This window comes from Phytophthora infestans, genomic scaffold, assembly GCF_000142945.1.
Source record: "Phytophthora infestans T30-4 supercont1.13 genomic scaffold, whole genome shotgun sequence".
Classification (NCBI taxonomy): Eukaryota; Oomycota; class Peronosporomycetes; order Peronosporales; family Peronosporaceae; genus Phytophthora; species Phytophthora infestans.
Genome location: NW_003303746.1, coordinates 2605349 through 2622451, shown reverse-complemented (window position 1 = coordinate 2622451; position 17103 = coordinate 2605349). Strand labels below are relative to the sequence as shown.

Here is a 17103-nt window from a genome sequence, read left to right as displayed (position 1 = left end):
ATTAACACTGTTTTTGTTTTCCCGAATTCATCCTTCAAAATTTATTCAAAACTGACTTAGTCCAATTTTTACCTCCCCCTCAACTGTGAAATAAATGTCAGAGAATGGCAGCAAATACTGACACATCTCCTTATGCTGGAGATAGCGTAAAGCATAAGTTACTTCGTTTGCAAGTACCTGTGTACGTAGCCAGCAAAACAAACGGGTGCAGCATTTAAGCAAACAAAAAGCATTAATTCGCCTTTGATAAGGTGTGGAAGCTCAGCAATAATTACACTAACAACTTGCCCAGTTTTTGCGTGTCAAGGGCTACACACCCGTGGCTTCTCTGGACGATGCGACGCTCATGATGGTGGTCTCTCGCTCCTTCGAGACAAGAGTATTGTTCTTTTCAAGGTATATTGAATAGTGCTAGCGTTAGAAAGCACTCTGTGGTGAGGGAAAACCATGACCAACCAAGGCGATGTTGGTCTGGACTAAAAGCCTCCTAAACTACGACGCTACAGTCACCATCTAGAGATGCTTGTTCGGCTTGTGCACGCTGAAATCCAACACTCCCCCGCAGCGAGCACTCTCATCTTCGCCAGCTTCGCTGCTAGCAGAACGAACATCGTTAGGTCTATCGACTCCATTTGCATTCCTGCAAGATTGCCATTCGCTCTACAGCGAGTTTCCATTCGCACACCAGCGAGGTTATCATTCGCATTCCAGCGAGCTTGCCATTCGCACACCAGTGAGATCCCCGTTTGCTGTCCAGCAAGCTAACCATCTGCACTCCTGCGAAATGACTGCTCGCAGCTCTTCCAAGCTTTACTTGTTGCTCTTACCGCGTGATGTTGCTTTACCTTCTCGATCTTCATCGACAGCTCGCTCCCCCGCATCCGCGTTGACCTCGATCACTCCAAGCTTACCACGCAGCAGCCCGAAGTGGTCTTTGCCCAGTCCCTTCGTGAAGGTATCAGCAACGTTTTCCTTTGACATCACGTACTTGAGAGCAATATGCTTTGCTCGAACATGCTCCCGAATAAAGTGATACCGTACGTCGATATGCTTTGTTCGCGAGTGCTGGGTGGGATTCTCTGCTATAGCAATACATGCCTGGTTGTCTTCAAATATCGATGTCTCCTCCTGCTCATATCCAAGTTCAGAAAGCAACTGTCGAATGAAAAGAACTTCGCGGGTACAGTGGGCGAGCGCGATGTACTCAGCCTCCGCTGTTGACTGGGCAACAATGCGTTGCTTTCTGCTGCTCCAAGTAACTGCACAATTACCAATGAAGGTAACATATCCCGATACAGACTTTCGCTCATCTTCGTCAGCAGCGTAGTCAGAATCGGAATAAGCTGATAGTCTGACGTCGGACCCACTGAACTCCAAGCCGTGAGCTGTAGTTCCTTTGACATACTTGATAATCTGTTTCACAGCTTCCCAGTGTGGTTTAGCGTAAGCATTGAGAAATCGGCTCACGTCTTGGATAGAGAAGGCAAGTTCGGGCCTCGACCCGATCATCAGATACATCAGGCTTCCGACGGCTTGTCGAAAGGGTTTCGTTGCCATCTCACTCATGACATCGCCGGTTGCATCAGCGCCGTTAAGCTTTCGCAGCTTCTTCCCTGGTATCGATGGAACTTTAGTAGCGAACGCGTGCTGCATGTTGAACCAATTTACGATGCTGTCTGCGCTTAACTGCTGATTGATCCAGAGCTTTCGTTGTCTCCTGTCACGGACTACTTTAATCCCCACAATGTAGCTGACGGGGCCCATGTCTTTTGCACGAAATGCTTTTTGGATGCCGGCCTTCATTTCAGCAACTTCACCCCGAGTCTTAGCAATCAGCACCAAGTCATCCACGTAAATGGCTACAATTTGCGTCTTGATGCCTATGCTCCGAGCAAAAATGCAGGCTTCACACTGCAGAGCTTCAAATCCAGCAGTGGTGAGGTACTGCACTAACGCCTTGTGCCACGCTCGGGGTGCCTGCTTGAGGCCATATAGGGTTTTGAGTAGACGGCACACCAGACCTTCTTGACCGGCAACTTTTAGCCCTTGTGGGAGTTGCATGTACACTTCTTCTTCTAGCACACCGTTCAGGAAAGCGGTCTCGATGTCCATTTGATCACATTCCAAGTCTTCAATGCACACAATTGCAAGCAGCACTCTGAGTGATTCCAAACGCACCACAGGTGCGAAGACGTCGTCAAAGTCGATAAACTTAATCTGCTGGCACCCGATGACAACTAAGCGAGCTTTGTATCGCTCGAGGGTCCCGTCACTGTTAAACTTTCGTTTAAACACCCACTTACAAGCTAGAGCTCGCTTGCCTGCTGGAAGTTTAACTAGTGTCCACGTCTTGTTCCTTAGGAGCGACGCTATTTCTGCATCAGTGGCTTCTCTCCATCTTGCCGCATCAGGTCGTGCCATTGCTTCACGGTAAGTTGCAGGGTCAAGGCCCATACCGTGAGCAACCGCAGCACAAAGCGACTCCTTGTACTTCAGATTTTCGAGTGCCACAAGGAGCTCAGCCTGTTTCTGCTTACGAACGGCTCGGATGATTGGATGGACCGATTCACTGGTAAGCGCTTGTGGTCCGACCAACGTTTGAAGTCATGAAGCGGATGACGATGCATATGCGCGGAGTTGCGGCCATGTCGTCGAAGTATTGACCGAGTCCATGTCAAAGCCAGCAACGAAGTCTTCGAGTAGTACTATGTCATTGGCGGAAGGCTTCTCTTCGGTGGGGCGTTGGCTGTAGAAGAGCAAGTCAACCTCAGATGTCGCGGTCCGAGAGTAATACTCAAAATCCATGGAGTGGTGTGAAGCCAACTTGCGGAACTCCTGACGCTTGAGATCGCGAGCTGCAGCAGAGCAGCTTTCGTCAAAGGTTACATGAACGGACGATATGATGGCACCTTGGTTGCAGTCGAGAATCTTCCAGCCCTTTTGGTTGGCGGCGTAGCCTACAAATACGCCTCGAACAGCTTTTGCGTCAAGCTTCTGCCTCTTGGCACCGGCACGTCCCTGTGCATTTGTCTTGGACGCCACGTAAACGTATGCGAGAGAGCCGAAAGTCCGAAGGTTGCTGACATCAGGAGGATGACCGTGCCATCGTTCGTATGGAGTCACACCAATACCAGAGGCGAGAGTCCGATTGTATGTGTAGACCATCGCCAGAACTGCTTCTCCCCAAAGCTGCTTCGGTGATCCACTGGAGATTAGAATCGTCCGAACTTTGTTGAACAGAATACGGAAGCGAACTTCAGCCATCCCGTTTTGCTCCGGTGTGTACGCGATTGTGGTTTCGCGTTGAATCCCATGGTCACGACAGTACTTGACGAATGCACCATCTAGATACTCGCCACCGTTGTCGCTGACAAAGCGTCGAAGTGATCGATTCTGCTTCGTCTCTACTGCCGCCTTGTATTCCAAGAAGCATTGGAACATCTCCGATCGTTTTCGCAGCAGCCGCACAGTGCAGTATCGCGAATAACCATCGACAAAGAGTAACACATATCGCTCGAGCTTGATTGATGGCAATTCGACAGGTCCAGCGATGTCGCTGTGAACAACATTATTGCAGCCATCCAGGTCAACTCGCGGCTTTATTTTGAACGTCGCGCGGCGCTTCGTACCCAGCTCGCAGGCATCACATGGTGAATTATCCTGCTCCGGTTTGAACTCCATGCCACTGGCCAATTTAGAAGACGCCATCTTGCGAAGAATCTGCTTGCTGGTATGCCCGAACCGTTGATGCAGGGAGATCCAGCGTCAGCTCCGGTCTACGGCGAGAGCTGCTGCTGCTGGGCGGGCCGAATGCAGGACGTACAGCTTATTGGTAGCGCGACATGTAACTTGGCGGTGATCAAGTGACATTGTCACGGAACCCGGTCGCGTATGAAAGTCAAATTTCGCCCCTCCTTGCGCCGCTTGGTACACAGAGAGTAAGTTCATTTCAAGCGCCGGCACGTAGAGGACTTTGTGGAGCCTGACTCGTTCGTTATGGCCGTCGTTCATTTGCACCGTGAGCAGCACTGTACCAACCCCTTCTACAGGAGTCATTGTAGCCGTTGCCACGCGAACGTTTCGTCCAGAGGCCGCTTCAAACTTCTCAAAGAGAGACCGGTCGGACGTCATGTGTTGGGTACACCCCGAGTCGATCACCCAAGGAATAAACACACTATCCGCGCTTGTTTTCGCAGCATATCCTGCGACTGCCGCCAGACCCCATACTTCTCCTTCGAGTGCCGGAGATAGTTGCTCTGTCCGCTCGGCGGCATTGGCGGCGGGGCTTGCAGGCGCCACAGTTACCGCTGCGTGTCCGGTAGAACCTTGTTGCTCCTCCGGAACACCACGTTCTTGGAGGTGGCGAAGGCGAAGCCGACAGACTTGTTTTTGGTGCCCCCCTTTGCCACAATAGAAGCATGTTTGCCCGTTACTCGACCGCGGTGGGTATGGCGTCGATCGATGGGATTGCGTGCGTCTCGAATTGAGGTGACTCTGGCGTGCTGCAAGTAAGGCCTCCGCCATCATGTAGACCTCGTTTTTCAAGACAGCGGGTACGGCCGTTTCTTGAACAACTACTGGAGCCGTTTGGTCTTGGCGTCTCGAGAATTCGGCCATAACGTTGCCTTCCATTGTTGCCCATGGCAGTGGGCGGTCTTGTGTAAAGTATACACTTTTGAAGTGGGACCAGGACTCGGGTAGACTTGTCAAGAGTTGGCACACTCGTTCTTGGTCATCAACGGGTTTTCCTTGGCGGGCTAGTTTGTCGGCTAGAGTCTTTAGATTGTTGAGGTGCGTAGTCATTTCTTGTCCGTCTTCGTACTTCAGCGATATGAAGTTCTCACGCATTGCCACTAGGTTCCCCCAGTTTTTGGCCTCATACGTTTGCTCTAAGTACTCTAGCACTTGGTAGGCGTACCGCTTTGCACCAACACTTACCACAAGATCGTCGGACAGCGTTTCCAGCAAGAAAGCTTTTGCTCTACGTTCTCGGTGCCAAAACCTGTCTTCGTCATGCCTTGAGCCACTGCGTGGCGGACGTTCACGTAGCGTTGCTATGTCCCAGAGATCGTTCGCCTCCATTACGGCTCGTACACGCGTCTTCCATGCCGTGTAGTTGGTCCCGTCGAAGTTTTTCTCGGAGTTCCATTTCACCATGACCGCGACACCTCAACGGTAGCACGTTGAGCACAGAGAAAGCTTGGGCAGATAACCTATTGTTCTTTTCAAGGTAGATTGAATAGTGCTAGCGTTAGAAAGCACTCTGTGGTGAGGGAAAACCATGACCAACCAAGGCGAAGTTGGTCTGGACTAAAAGCCTCCTAAACTACGACGCTACAGTCACCATCTAGAGATGCTTGTTCGGCTTGTGCACGCTGAAATCCAACAAAGAGCACCATCGTGGAAATCATCTGTCCCAACTGGGACTCCAAAGCACGGCGATGAATCATCCTCAGGACTTCCGTATATCCAGTTTCAGAAGCGTTAAGTACGTCGCTGAAAATGAAGCAGGTGAAAAGGGAGACATGCATTCCGTAAACTGAAGGTGCGAGATAGTGAAATGCTACCTGGAGTCCTGTGGCCTCAGCTCTGAGCATGAGATCGAGGCCCAGCTGGACCTTCACGGCAAGAACGACTTCAGTTTTCCTCAGACAAACCTCGCCGACATGCTCAATTCGTATCCACAATACTTGACGCCATCTCAGCTTTCAATCGTAGTGATCTGTAGATTGTAGCTAGACTTTGAGATAGGCGAACGTGGGAAGCTCTGAAATAGTTCAAGCAATCGATATTGTTTCTTGTTAAACTCCATCCCCTATTCTTGGATTCTGCCAATCAAATCATTTATATCTTCCTCGTTGCTATTGGCTCTTGTTACCTGTCATTACCGGCTCGTACCGGTTTGCAGACAGACAGACACCAGCTAATATTTTTGTTTGGGCTCAGTGCTGATCGTATAAGCATTGCGTTGACTGCGGTTCTACTCTCTGCCAGCAATTTCTTTCTCTGTGACCGTGCCAGAACGTTTCCACGACTCGTCGATAGCTCAAGTAATATTTTCAAAAGTGGATTGACGAACTTGTCAATTCTGGCGACCGATTTCCGCTAGCCATCACTCAAAACGTAATTCACGCTGTTCCACTCTATCCGAAATTTGTTTCCAGACTTTGTTAAGTCTGTGGCACGACCTGAAAGATTTATACCACTTCACGCCACAGGCGGATAAGTTATTTAGAGCATCTTCAGCGGTTGGTCGTAAAGGCGGTTTTATCTCAAATGTAGCGCGCTTAAGACTCAAGCGAGCCAGCGGTAAGTCTCAACGCTGGTTTTAACTTCAGCAGGTCTTAAATTTGCCTTTCGGGGTTTTAAAATAAGACTCGGATCTTAAAGAGTGGTGTGGCCCACACTTCAACATTGACACGAGTTTGCGCGCAAAACAGAAGAACTCGTCGAGAAAGATGGGGAAGGGTCGAGAATGGAGCGCGGAGGAGACGATTCAGCTGTGCAGGTCGTGGCTGGAGACATCAGAAGACCCCATTCGCGGAGCCGGTCAAAAGAAGGGTTCGTTCTACGCCAAAGTTTATCAGCATTGGCTTGCACAGCGAGGGGCTGGTGCAGACGAGCGATCGGAGGCTGCAGTTTCTGATTTGCGTAGATACTCAGGTCCGTACAGCCGCGTAATGCTGCTACAAAATGTTTTTAAAGATTCCAATGCTGTTGATTCACCAATGCGAATGACCTCATCGAGCTGGTCTGCACTTGCGCCATATGCGAGCATCCGCAATGCACATGTAATCTTTTGTTCTGGAAGAAACCCCAACAAACCGGTAGCATCAGGCCGCTGCACGAAATAGTTGCAGTGTTCATCCTCGACAAGAGCGCAGACGATGGTTTCAAATAGGTCTCGACGCATTCTAAAGCGCCGACGGAAGTCCTCTATATGCCGTGGTGACACTTAAAAGTCAGGATCTGTTGTAATAGCAGATTCACAAGTCAGGAAATCAACGTACCCGCATCGTAGGTCGGATTATCGCAGAAGTAGTCGGCTATCATCTCCTCCCCATGCTGTGCTCTTTTGCGTTCCTTTCCTGCTCGCCTGCCGACTTCAGAACCACCGTGCTTCCTCTTCCGCTGTGCATTTAGCTCGGGTAATATGAAGAGACTGAAGAACTCGTCATCAGAATCCCCTGTTGCGTCACAAAACGCATCCACATTAGCTCTTGCCATGCCCTCCATGAGAGGAAGGGGGCGAGGGGGGGCGGGGGCCGGAGCTTACAATGCTTGTTGTGATTCGCCAAAACAATAAGATAGATCTTTGCTTGAGACCTCCCGTTGCGGCAAAATCAGAGGTGCGGAGTCTTAAAATAAAACTGCGGTCTCAATGGCCTCGAAGGGGCGTCGATACGACTCACGTTAGGACTTACCGCTGGAGATGCTCTTACGACAGGAAAGATAACGGGACCTTTACGAACTTATATCATCTGTGGCTGGGAAGAGCCAACATCCAGAGGAGCATTTGCAAAGGGGAGCGCAACCGCCCGCACCATCGACTGATGTGGCGGGGTAGCTGCAGACACGGCAAAGGCTCTGAGGACCGCGTGGACAAGTAGCGAGGTGTCTAGTAGCAGTATGTCCGGCTGCGGTCGAGACCCGCAGAGTGCAGCGCGTGTGTTGTGCGTATGCTATCCTAAAGGCTGATGCGGATAGTGCTCTTATGAGCCGATAAAATTGAAACAAAGAGAACTGCTACTGATGGAGGGCAAGAAGAGTCGACTCCAGCTTACACTGTGTGTGCGCGTAGTAGCATGTGTGGAGGAAGAAGGGGGGGGGAGCTAAGCTCACGCACGGATCTGTTGGCCGCCTCCCGGAGGTGAGGCCTAGACGGGAGCTTACACCGAGCCGGGGCCTACGAGGGCGACAAGATGCGTTGGATAATGTGATACTTGACGTATGATTTTTGTAGTACTATTATGATACTTTTTGATGCCTTATCTGGTTGAATATTCAAATGCAAATCAGGAAATGTATTCGCCATTCCCAATATACTTTGGTCCACACTGGAAAACTCGTCATATTATTCCGCATGAACGCTTCCATCTACTTTACAATACCACTCTATAATGCTACATGATAAAATCATTAGCAACAGCTGAGGATGGAGTACGTCGGTTTTTGTGTAGCTGCACTAAACGCGACAGCTCAATTGGTTTTACACCTGAGTGTAGTTAGCCGGGCTGGTACGACGCTATATTTCACGACACGTGACAATAGCCACGTGTACTCAGCGGACTTGTCTGTATATTTGCAGACATGCGCCGTCAAAAGCACTACATCTATATGTATCCAGTCACACGCTGGGGCTGATGCTCAACTCAAAGTTTGAGCACAGTTTGAGTCTCAAACTGTGTCTTTACCCTTGTGTTTGTATTGAAACCTCTCTTGATACACTCCGCACCACATTAGATCACGCACCCACGTCGGTGGCTGTAGCTCACTCAATTTTTAGAGTTAGAGCGTGCTATTTAGATATGTTGTTCCTGTGATCACACACAATGGGCTACACGTGCTAACGATTGTAATTTTGCAATTTACACCAGGGCTCCAATACAAACAATTGATTTTGGCACTGCGACACATAAATCTCGCATTACCAAACTCAAGTACTATGTATCATAATGATCGTGTCTATTGTACATGAACGTATCAACATTGTATTGGTAGGGATAAAAAATCCTATGTTCTTCAGACCGCTCTTGGAGGGATGACGATTGAGAATTTTTGATTTTTCAAATAAATATTTGATTTCTGGAATTTTCTTGTGTTATGGCCTTAAAAATTGTTCTTTGACGTCTTGGATCCGGATTGGCAGGAACACCGTGGCCTAAACCCTCCCTGAAAGAGTAAGACATGTCAAAATCGTGATATACAGCCTAAAGATGTTGATGATTGGACCACTGTCCATTGGTGCACTGCAAGACGCTAGACGCTTTCACCACTTCTTCATAAGGTGTGACGCTAGCAGTGATAGTCTCCCGACTTAGATTTCTTTCTTCGTATACTTAATGAATGTGCAGTGTAATGAGCCTCTTTTCCCTAACCGCCTATTCGCTAGCAGATCGTGTGGCTTACAGCACTGCGTCGTGTCTGTCTCGCCGGGTGCTTTCTCCCTCGTGGGCTCAATTCAACAACATGCACGTCGGGCCCAGCTCACCTGCGCCGGAACGCCCCCCCCTATTGTAGTTAAAGATTTTGCCTCTACCTGTAATCAACTTGTCCGCCGTTCTACAGCCCGCTAATAGTACAGAGCTTCCGCCCTCTACTCCGCAATCATCTGCTCGCTCGGATCTGTTCGACGGCCTCCTTCCCTCGTATGGGGTCTTATTCAAAGATCGCCTCACTTCGATGACTTCTTGGACTTCAACATCACCATCTTGGCTATCTTCGTTATGACGCCCATGGCTTGCATGTCCAGCATCCGCTACTTCGCACGCCAGTAGCAGCCGTGGCAAATCACAGCAGTGTCCATTGCAGCCGAAGAGCAGCCCACATATTAAGGACTCATGGTTAATAGACCAAGGGTATTTCAAATAGAGTGATGATAACTCTTGCCTGTGTCGTCAAGCGGATAGAGATAGTCTTGAAAAGTAATTCAAATATAAATAGTTTCCTGCTCGGTGCTTTCGGCTTTTTAGTTGTGTCGAAGCAGTCCTTCTAGGACTCGGCGTACTCCACAACTACTTTTCAAAATCTTGTTAGATTCCTAACACTCCTGAAAGCTGTACGCTAGTGTAACAACTGGTAAAACCTACTACAGAGCATACTATGGCCTGACTATACAGAGTCTCAGTTATAAATAGTTAATCATCTGCAGATACGGAACGGACTAGATCGGATTTGGGTAGCATTTTCAAAAGGGTGCCAACTCTTAAAATTTCTATACCAATAGCTTTCAGAAGTATTATGAATAACTGGTTGTAGCTCGTTATTAAGTAGACAGCAGCTCGAGACCTGTTTGCCTCAATTTTCATTTTACCATCATGGAGACTACCAAGCGACCCGGGAGGAAGCGCGACGAAGCCTGGAACGAAATCGATGTGGCCGAGGACGGTTACGTCTACTGCCTTCGCTGCAATCAATCAATCCATTCACTTGATTACACTCATGTCGACCGTGTCAAGTGTCTCCTGCGGGAAACTTGCGCGAAACGACCTCGTCAGCAGGTAGTCACGTCGTATTTCCCCCCAGAAATCGATATTGCGACTCAGAACGCTTTTAACAAGATATTTGCTCTGTGGCTCCACTATACGGGTATGGCTTTTTACAAAGCTTAACACGACTTGTGCGCCGCTGTGTTTCACGTTCTGCACCCTATCGTCGCTTATCCTAGCCGACACCTACTGCGAGGACGACTACTTGATGAATGCAACGATGAGTCGTTGACTCGAATTTGCTCTGCACTGGCTAGACGCGTTTGTCCTCCAGTGACAGACGCCTGGGCCGATATTAACGGATTTGCTGTTTTTAACTATCTCGCTATCGTCTGGTCCGACACATTTTTTCTGGAAACCGTGTACACCAGAAGTGGGAGCCATGATTCCGTCTTTTTGGCCAATGATATCAACCGGGTGATCAAAAAGCTCATCGACTTCGTCGCAGTTGTAACTGACAACACTTCAGCCAACCAAAGTGCCTGGGCTATTCTTCAAGAAAACGTATTCAAAAATGTTTTTCCATGGGTGTGCCGCACACACAGTTAATTTGCTTGTGAAGGACGTCGTATTTCAATGGAATGGCTTGAAACTAGTGGGAGGCTGGGTCTCTGAGCGAAATTTTTTGACAGCTTCGACAAAATCCAAAAAGGCTGCACGGCGCAAGGTATTTGATTTCATTGCCTGCAAGAATTTGATTCCTCAATTGGAGAAAGCTATTCAACTACTCGAGCCGCTCGTCAAGTACCAGCGGAGATTCGAAAAGAACAGAACTGCACCGTCGGAGGTGTACGCCATGTTTCTGGCACTCCCGGACGAGATTGCTCAGTTGCCTTTGGCGATAAGTGAAAAAAAAACGGTTCGCGCAAAAATTTCGTCACGGTTCGACTTTGTATACGGTGACGTTCACGGTGTGGTCTATCTCTTGAATCCCCGCTACAGTCGTGCACCTCCAATTCGGCACCGGTGTCTGTCGATACCCTGCCAGATTTTGTGATTACGCGAATCGGATGCGCAATACCTTTGCCCATCACCCTATCAATTAACCTCAGCGGTTTCCCCCTCCTCGCGAAGGGATGACACGCCGCATCGATCTGATTTTAAGTTTTGGATCGGACGTCTTCATACAAACACACACTTTGATTTCTACCGCCAAAGACATCGCCCCTCCTCCTACATGTCCCTTACTCTAGCACAAGTCAGATCCTGCATGCTCTCACTCCGAACTAGCTCGTTGGGCAACGGAGCGCTTTAAGACCCCCCAAGCAGTAAAGCGCACTACCGTCCAGAGTATTCTTAAGCGGTCGGCGGACGTTGCCGCCTTGCCGGATGCCTATCGCGACCGGAAGCGTTGTGCGCGCCCGCGATTCGCGCGTCTGACGCCAAGATTATGAAGAAGATTGACGTAAATTTGGTACGGAATTAACAAAAACAATATCAGTGCACTGGATTTGCGTTTGTTTTTTGCTTTACGTATTGCACTTATGCCATGGCACTGTTGATATGGTCCGCCCTGCCGAATTGGAGGTGCACAACTGTACAATGGCCATACAATGGATGCTACTACCTTAAGTAAGGTAGAGTAGTTTGTAGCTGCGTGGCATGGCGATGTCAAGGCGGATGAAGTGGCGATCGAGCTTGCTCGGTTTCAAGACCTGATTGCGTATATGAGGGGCTCGCACAAAATGGGCCTATTAAAGAAAAAGAAGATTGCGATCCCTGATTTCTGGAGTGGCCTTACCAGTCTACCGCTTCTCCAAGACGTGGTTAGCGTCGTGTTCAACGTGGTGTGCTTCAGGGCGGCGGCCGAAAAGAATTTTCTGACTCACAAGCTCATCCACTCTACGCTTCGGAACCGGCTTGCATCTGGACGAGTCGAAAACCTCGTTCACATTTTGTTCAACTCGAAGAACTGTTTAGACAATGAGTTGGAGCTCCTCGATGATTTTTTTCCTTGGAAGAGGACGAGGAAGCTGCACACGTCAACCAAGACGGTGAGTTCATTTACTACTAGGTTGGAATAGGTGGAGATGGCAACAGAAGTAGTAGTTGGAACTGTAGCTAAACATTCAGCATAGTGGTAATGCAGAAAGTTCAACAAAATCTCTTGTGGTTTATTTAATATCCCAGGGGCGTCTGGATGGGACGTGGAAGTACCATATTCCATTTACCCCCATCCCAAGCGAGCCCTATGTATGGGGTGGGAGGTGGTGAATGCACCTCCGCCGCTCTGGATCACTAATTAACCTTCGAAGTCAGTCAGGTCACCTCTCAATACTTTCTATAAGCACTTAGCTCCGTGCTGGTGGCTTTTGTTTTACGAAGCAGACTATCATAGGTGAGGATCAATAGGGCCTACACCGAAGGTGTCGGTAAATTTGCATTATTGTATGGAAAATGAGTGCAATAAGAACAAATAGCATTCTCAGGTCCGTGGGAATCACCACGGCTCGATATGGGCGACATGTTGGGTATTATATGAGACTGCGTCAAACAAAATGTTACCTAAGAACCTAAGTACGAATCGCGATTTAAGCACTCTAAACGAAAGCGGGGCGTCTCCTCTATCTTTTGAGCCCTTATAAGCTGCAGAATGCTTAAAACTGAAGAGGTTGTGGTCGCTCAAAAATATTATCTTCATTTATGGGCCCTCGAAATGACGATACATTTAGGAGTGTTGTGAGCTCAATATTTTTTCAATGTTAGAGATTTAAGTGTTATTTAAAAGCTCTTGTTAAAAGCAATTGAATAAGGGTAGTTTTACAGTTTTTTCGATGGAATTTTACAATAAATATCACTGTTTCGGTTAAGTGCGAAAATCAATTGGCCAACTTTAAGCTCGATTATCTTGATAACTCTCAAAGGTTCGTAAGTAACATTTTGTTTGACGCAGTCTCATATGCAAGCTAATAGGTACATTATCTAATTCCGAGCCCCAGGGTCCGTTATATAATCACCATCAGCCACAACCCCCTACAATATTAATACGTTCATGTACACTAGACACGATCATTATGATACATAGTACTTGAGTTTAGTAGGCCAAGGCGTGCATGATTAATGCGTCGCGGTGCCAAAATCAATTGTTTGTATAGGAGCCCTGGTGTAAGCTGCAAAATCGCAATCGCTAGGACGTGAAGCCTATTTTGTGTGATAACAGGAGCAACATATCTATATAGCACGCTCTAATTCTTAAAATTGAGTGAGCTACAGCCACAACGTGAGTGCGTGATCTAATGTGGCGCGGAGTGTAGTACAGTACCAATTGATTCTTTACACAAAATATTATTAAACTAAAGCTAAGGATCTGTCCTGTTTTACAGTTTATTTGTGTGGACTACAAATTAACATGTAGCAGCAGCGTCGTTCTTTTTAGTTTAGTTTTCCGAACTTCAAGCTGCTACCCGTAATATAATCAAATTTGCACACGTCGCAGGAAAAACCAAATTTAAGAATCGGTACATTCGGGTACATGTAATGTATCACATGTATGGCTACATCCCTTTTTTGGCAGATCATAAACTGTCCATTGAGTCACTGTTTACTTGAGTACAATTTGTAATGTTTTGTATTGTACTGCAACGCTTAAACTCGGAGAGATGTACAGGTTGCCTGCAAACAACATTTTAGCTACTGAAGCAGTCATTTAACGTGCACTATTCTCTTGAAATAATTATTGCTACACTTCAGAGGTAGATATTTACATTTTCCAATTTCGCCTTACGATCGACAACATCATCAGGTGGATGGGAGCCCTTGTTGTTTCATTCGTGTCGGGTGCCCGGCTCGCGAATTAGTAAGGAGTCAGCTCAACTTTGCGTTTGCTTTCCATGAGTGGTCAGACCAATTGTCTCCATGTACACGTCTGTCTACAAGAAATAATACAATCTCTGATCTCGAATATGCATTGCCTCAAATGCAATGGCTCACATGAAGACCGAGACTCTATTCTTGTGTTGACTCTAACGAAGACAGCAAACGACGTAACGTCATTCCGATGCAGCACGTCGCGATCCGGTGTGACGGACGATAGCGATGTTAATCGCTGGTGTGTAATTAACCGTGCGAAAGTCGCGTGGGGTATGCCGCCCATAACACCTCGCCGATCTAACGATTGGACTCCGAAAAGACAGTTCGGAGCAATGCTCTCGTTGTTGGGCCAATCAATTTGTGTGAAGAGAGGATTAAGGGAGCGGCAGTAGTATCGACGCTCACTTTACCTGTCATGCTCTGGTGGCTGTCCTTCTCATCGGGCTTTAAGACAAGAACATTCAATATTACCAGACTTACCACAACAGCAAATCTGTAGTCAGAACTGACTTGCAAGCTCCCCAGAACGAACTTGAATTGATACAATGTGCCCATTCGCCTGGTTAGCTATCATTAAATGACTGAATACAGAACACTGTATTTCGTGCAGTTAAATTAGCGCCAGCGCAACCACGTTCTATGGCAGACCACTCCAAGTGGCGTAAGGGCGGACGCACTAGGGGACGATCCACTCTGTGAACGAGCTTGCAACAATCGAGTTGGGCACGCACAGACGGGACGCGTCCGCCCACCGTCCGCTGCGCCAGATACAAGGCACATCCCAAAACAAACCCGAGTCAGCCAGAGACGCCGCACAATTCGAAGAGCGGACCGATCACCAAAGAAGCGAAGCACAACACGCCGCAGCGCGCCCCACCTCTTCAACGCTCTAGATCCACCTCCTCTCTGCATCAAAACCATGGCACCGAAGCACGTAGCCGACATATACGAAGGGGTGGACGTCCCCATTAACCAACAGCTCTCAGAGCTCTCTACAGCACCCAAGAGCTCAACGCCAAATGAAGCCACCTCCTCCTCTGCGCCTACCTCACCCGAGCGTCGTAGGAAGCGCCAACGCAGCTCGTCCGTCACCAACGACCGCGAAGCCTCGCCTAGGAAGATGAAGAAGCGTCTACGTTGGTCTACCATCACCATCCACGAGTTCGGCGTCGGACTGGGTGGCAGTTCGGTGCCTGGCAAGGGCGGCCCATCCATCGGTCTGAGCGACAAACCCGAGTTCACATGGACCACGAAGGTAGGCGAGATGGCCGAGTGTGTCGAGGGTGTGCACCGATTCACGTCAAAGGAGCGCGTGCGATTGCTACAGAGTGCCGGTGTGAGCGAGGGCATGATCCTGCGATTCTCGCGGGAAGCCAACATCATCAACTCCTCGCGCAGGAGGACACTCGTGGAGGACATTGCTGAGCGCAAAAAGGCCAAGAAGCAACGTCGGCAGCAACAGCAGTGCAACATTGAATCACCTCGACCCGCCTGCTCATCCCCATTCCTCAACCGTCCGCACATGATCCCGGTCAACTACGTGTGAGAGAGCATTTTCCCATGTAATCAAGCAAGTCACGAGCGCCTCGCGACCAGAGAAAACGATAGCATGGATGTACTCTTGGCATTTTTGCACATATCATCATCACAACGGACAGGCGTCGAACGAAGAACCGCCTCCACACGCCGTTGTACTGATCGTAGAGGACGAGCTTAAGTTATTTGGTCTTTAGTATTAAAGGACATTGCTATCAATACGAGCTGCATACATGAACCATCCTGTTGCTGGATATCCTCCATTGCGCCTCCTGCATGATTTCTCTTCCTACCTGCGACGCTTTTGGCCTTGTTACATGGATCATCCGGTTCAAGTCAGTTGAGGGATCAATTCCTTATTTAATAGTCGCATATGGGTTACGAGCTGCTTTTGGCCAAATCAATGCTTTCCGGTTCGAAGCAAAAAGAAGCGAGTTCTAAATTTGATAGAGGTCGGTAATTACAGGGAGATCGTCCGAATTTGGCACGTACACTGTACGGTACAATGCCTCGACAAATCGTAAAGCGAGGGGTGACGTAGCGCAATGGTGCAGATGAACCTTGCAGGTGTGCTCAACTCGTTTGCCCACCACGAACAGTGCGAACTCCGTGCAGCTTGCAGCCGCCTTCTTATATTAATAAGTACTGTTACCGCTGCAGTGCCATTGGCGCGGAGGCAGAGCTAAATCCAGCGAGTCGTCATCTACATGGACATGCGCGAGGCATTTAACCCGAAGACTGTCTTCGGGTTGTCTTCAAGACACTCGAAGGCAAAAACAGGTGGGAAAGCGGCATCACATTTGCAAATTAAGTCGCGAACAGGTGATCTCGTCGGATGCAAGCAGCAAAGTCACCTTGTAAACCTCATGGACTCAATGCTGTGAAGCCTTATAGCCTAGCTCACGGTGGGTATCTATTGCAGGCGTGGTGGTGGGAGGGTATCCGCTACCACCGCAATGCTAACCGGCGTCAAGCAATTGCCGTTTTCTTGCGAAAAATGCTCGGATTACGCGATACGTCCGCTAGCGGGCGAGAGCGACTAGGTCAAGCGGACGATGTTGAACCGCGCATTGACTGGGAAAAAGCAAGGCGAAGCAAGTCATTGGGTGTTTGTGTGTGGATGGAGCAGATCCCCCAAATCCTGTGCTGGCATGGCAGCGGCGCGACAGCGACGAGTGAGTGGCGGGTGGTCCGGGGAGAGGGAGGGGCGCGTGAACGACATGCAGTCGGCGCCTTCTGGGTCTTTCTTCCATTCCTTCCTCGCCCCAGTCCAACAGCCACTTAAACAGCAGCCATGGCGACGAAGAGCGTACGTTGGTCCACTGTCACCGTCTACGAGTTCGGGCATCGGCGGCAGTGCAGTGCCTCGACGCGGCGGTCCAGCGGTGGGGCTGGCTCGAACCCCGCAATGTGTGTGGAGGACGTCAGTGGACGCGGCGCAGCATCAGCTGGAGAAAACACAGGCGGAGGACAGGCAGGCAACCGCAGGACGACGTCGGCGGAGACGCGTGCGCTGGTTCAAGCCTCTGGAGCGCATCACGATGCTGGA

At 49.0% G+C, this 17103-nt stretch overlaps 1 protein-coding gene across 1 annotated transcript; it reads left to right on the top strand.

The window, feature by feature from the left end:
- Positions 1 to 14809: 14809 nt before the first annotated feature.
- PITG_08539 (uncharacterized protein) lies at positions 14810 to 15564 on the top strand (the record flags this gene model as incomplete). The annotated part of the gene is made up of 1 exon (XM_002903860.1): positions 14810 to 15564. One exon carries the CDS (start codon positions 14938 to 14940, stop codon positions 15562 to 15564), a length of 627 nt encoding a protein of 208 aa, XP_002903906.1.
- Between the last annotated feature and the right edge of the window lie 1539 nt (positions 15565 to 17103).